At 49.8% G+C, this 209-nt stretch overlaps 1 protein-coding gene across 1 annotated transcript in view; it reads left to right on the plus strand.

Annotated features, from left to right (window-relative positions):
- The window catches only part of LOC119582248 (BUD13 homolog), a 50,837-nt gene that overhangs the window by 7,553 nt on the left and 43,075 nt on the right, over positions 1-209 (plus strand). The window contains exon 3 of the mRNA XM_037930470.1: positions 38-191. Within this exon, the coding sequence (XP_037786398.1) occupies positions 38-191 (154 nt within the window). The remainder of the gene's footprint in view (positions 1-37; positions 192-209) is intronic.

Raw genomic sequence — 209 nt, forward strand, 5'->3', positions numbered from 1 at the left:
ACCCCTTTTTACAACTCGTTTTGTATAATATTTGAAGGATTATTCAGTGCGCATCCGACATGGAAGGAACCCTTCGACCGCACACAACCGCGCAGTAGCGCATGTGCTCGGGTCAGGAGATGACTTCCTGCCAAAGAGTTGCTATAATGCCAACCACAGCGCTCATCCGAGCACAGAGACATCCAGAGGAAGCAGGATAGATGAACAGG

This window comes from Penaeus monodon, chromosome 15, assembly GCF_015228065.2.
Source record: "Penaeus monodon isolate SGIC_2016 chromosome 15, NSTDA_Pmon_1, whole genome shotgun sequence".
NCBI lineage: Eukaryota > Metazoa > Arthropoda > Malacostraca > Decapoda > Penaeidae > Penaeus > Penaeus monodon.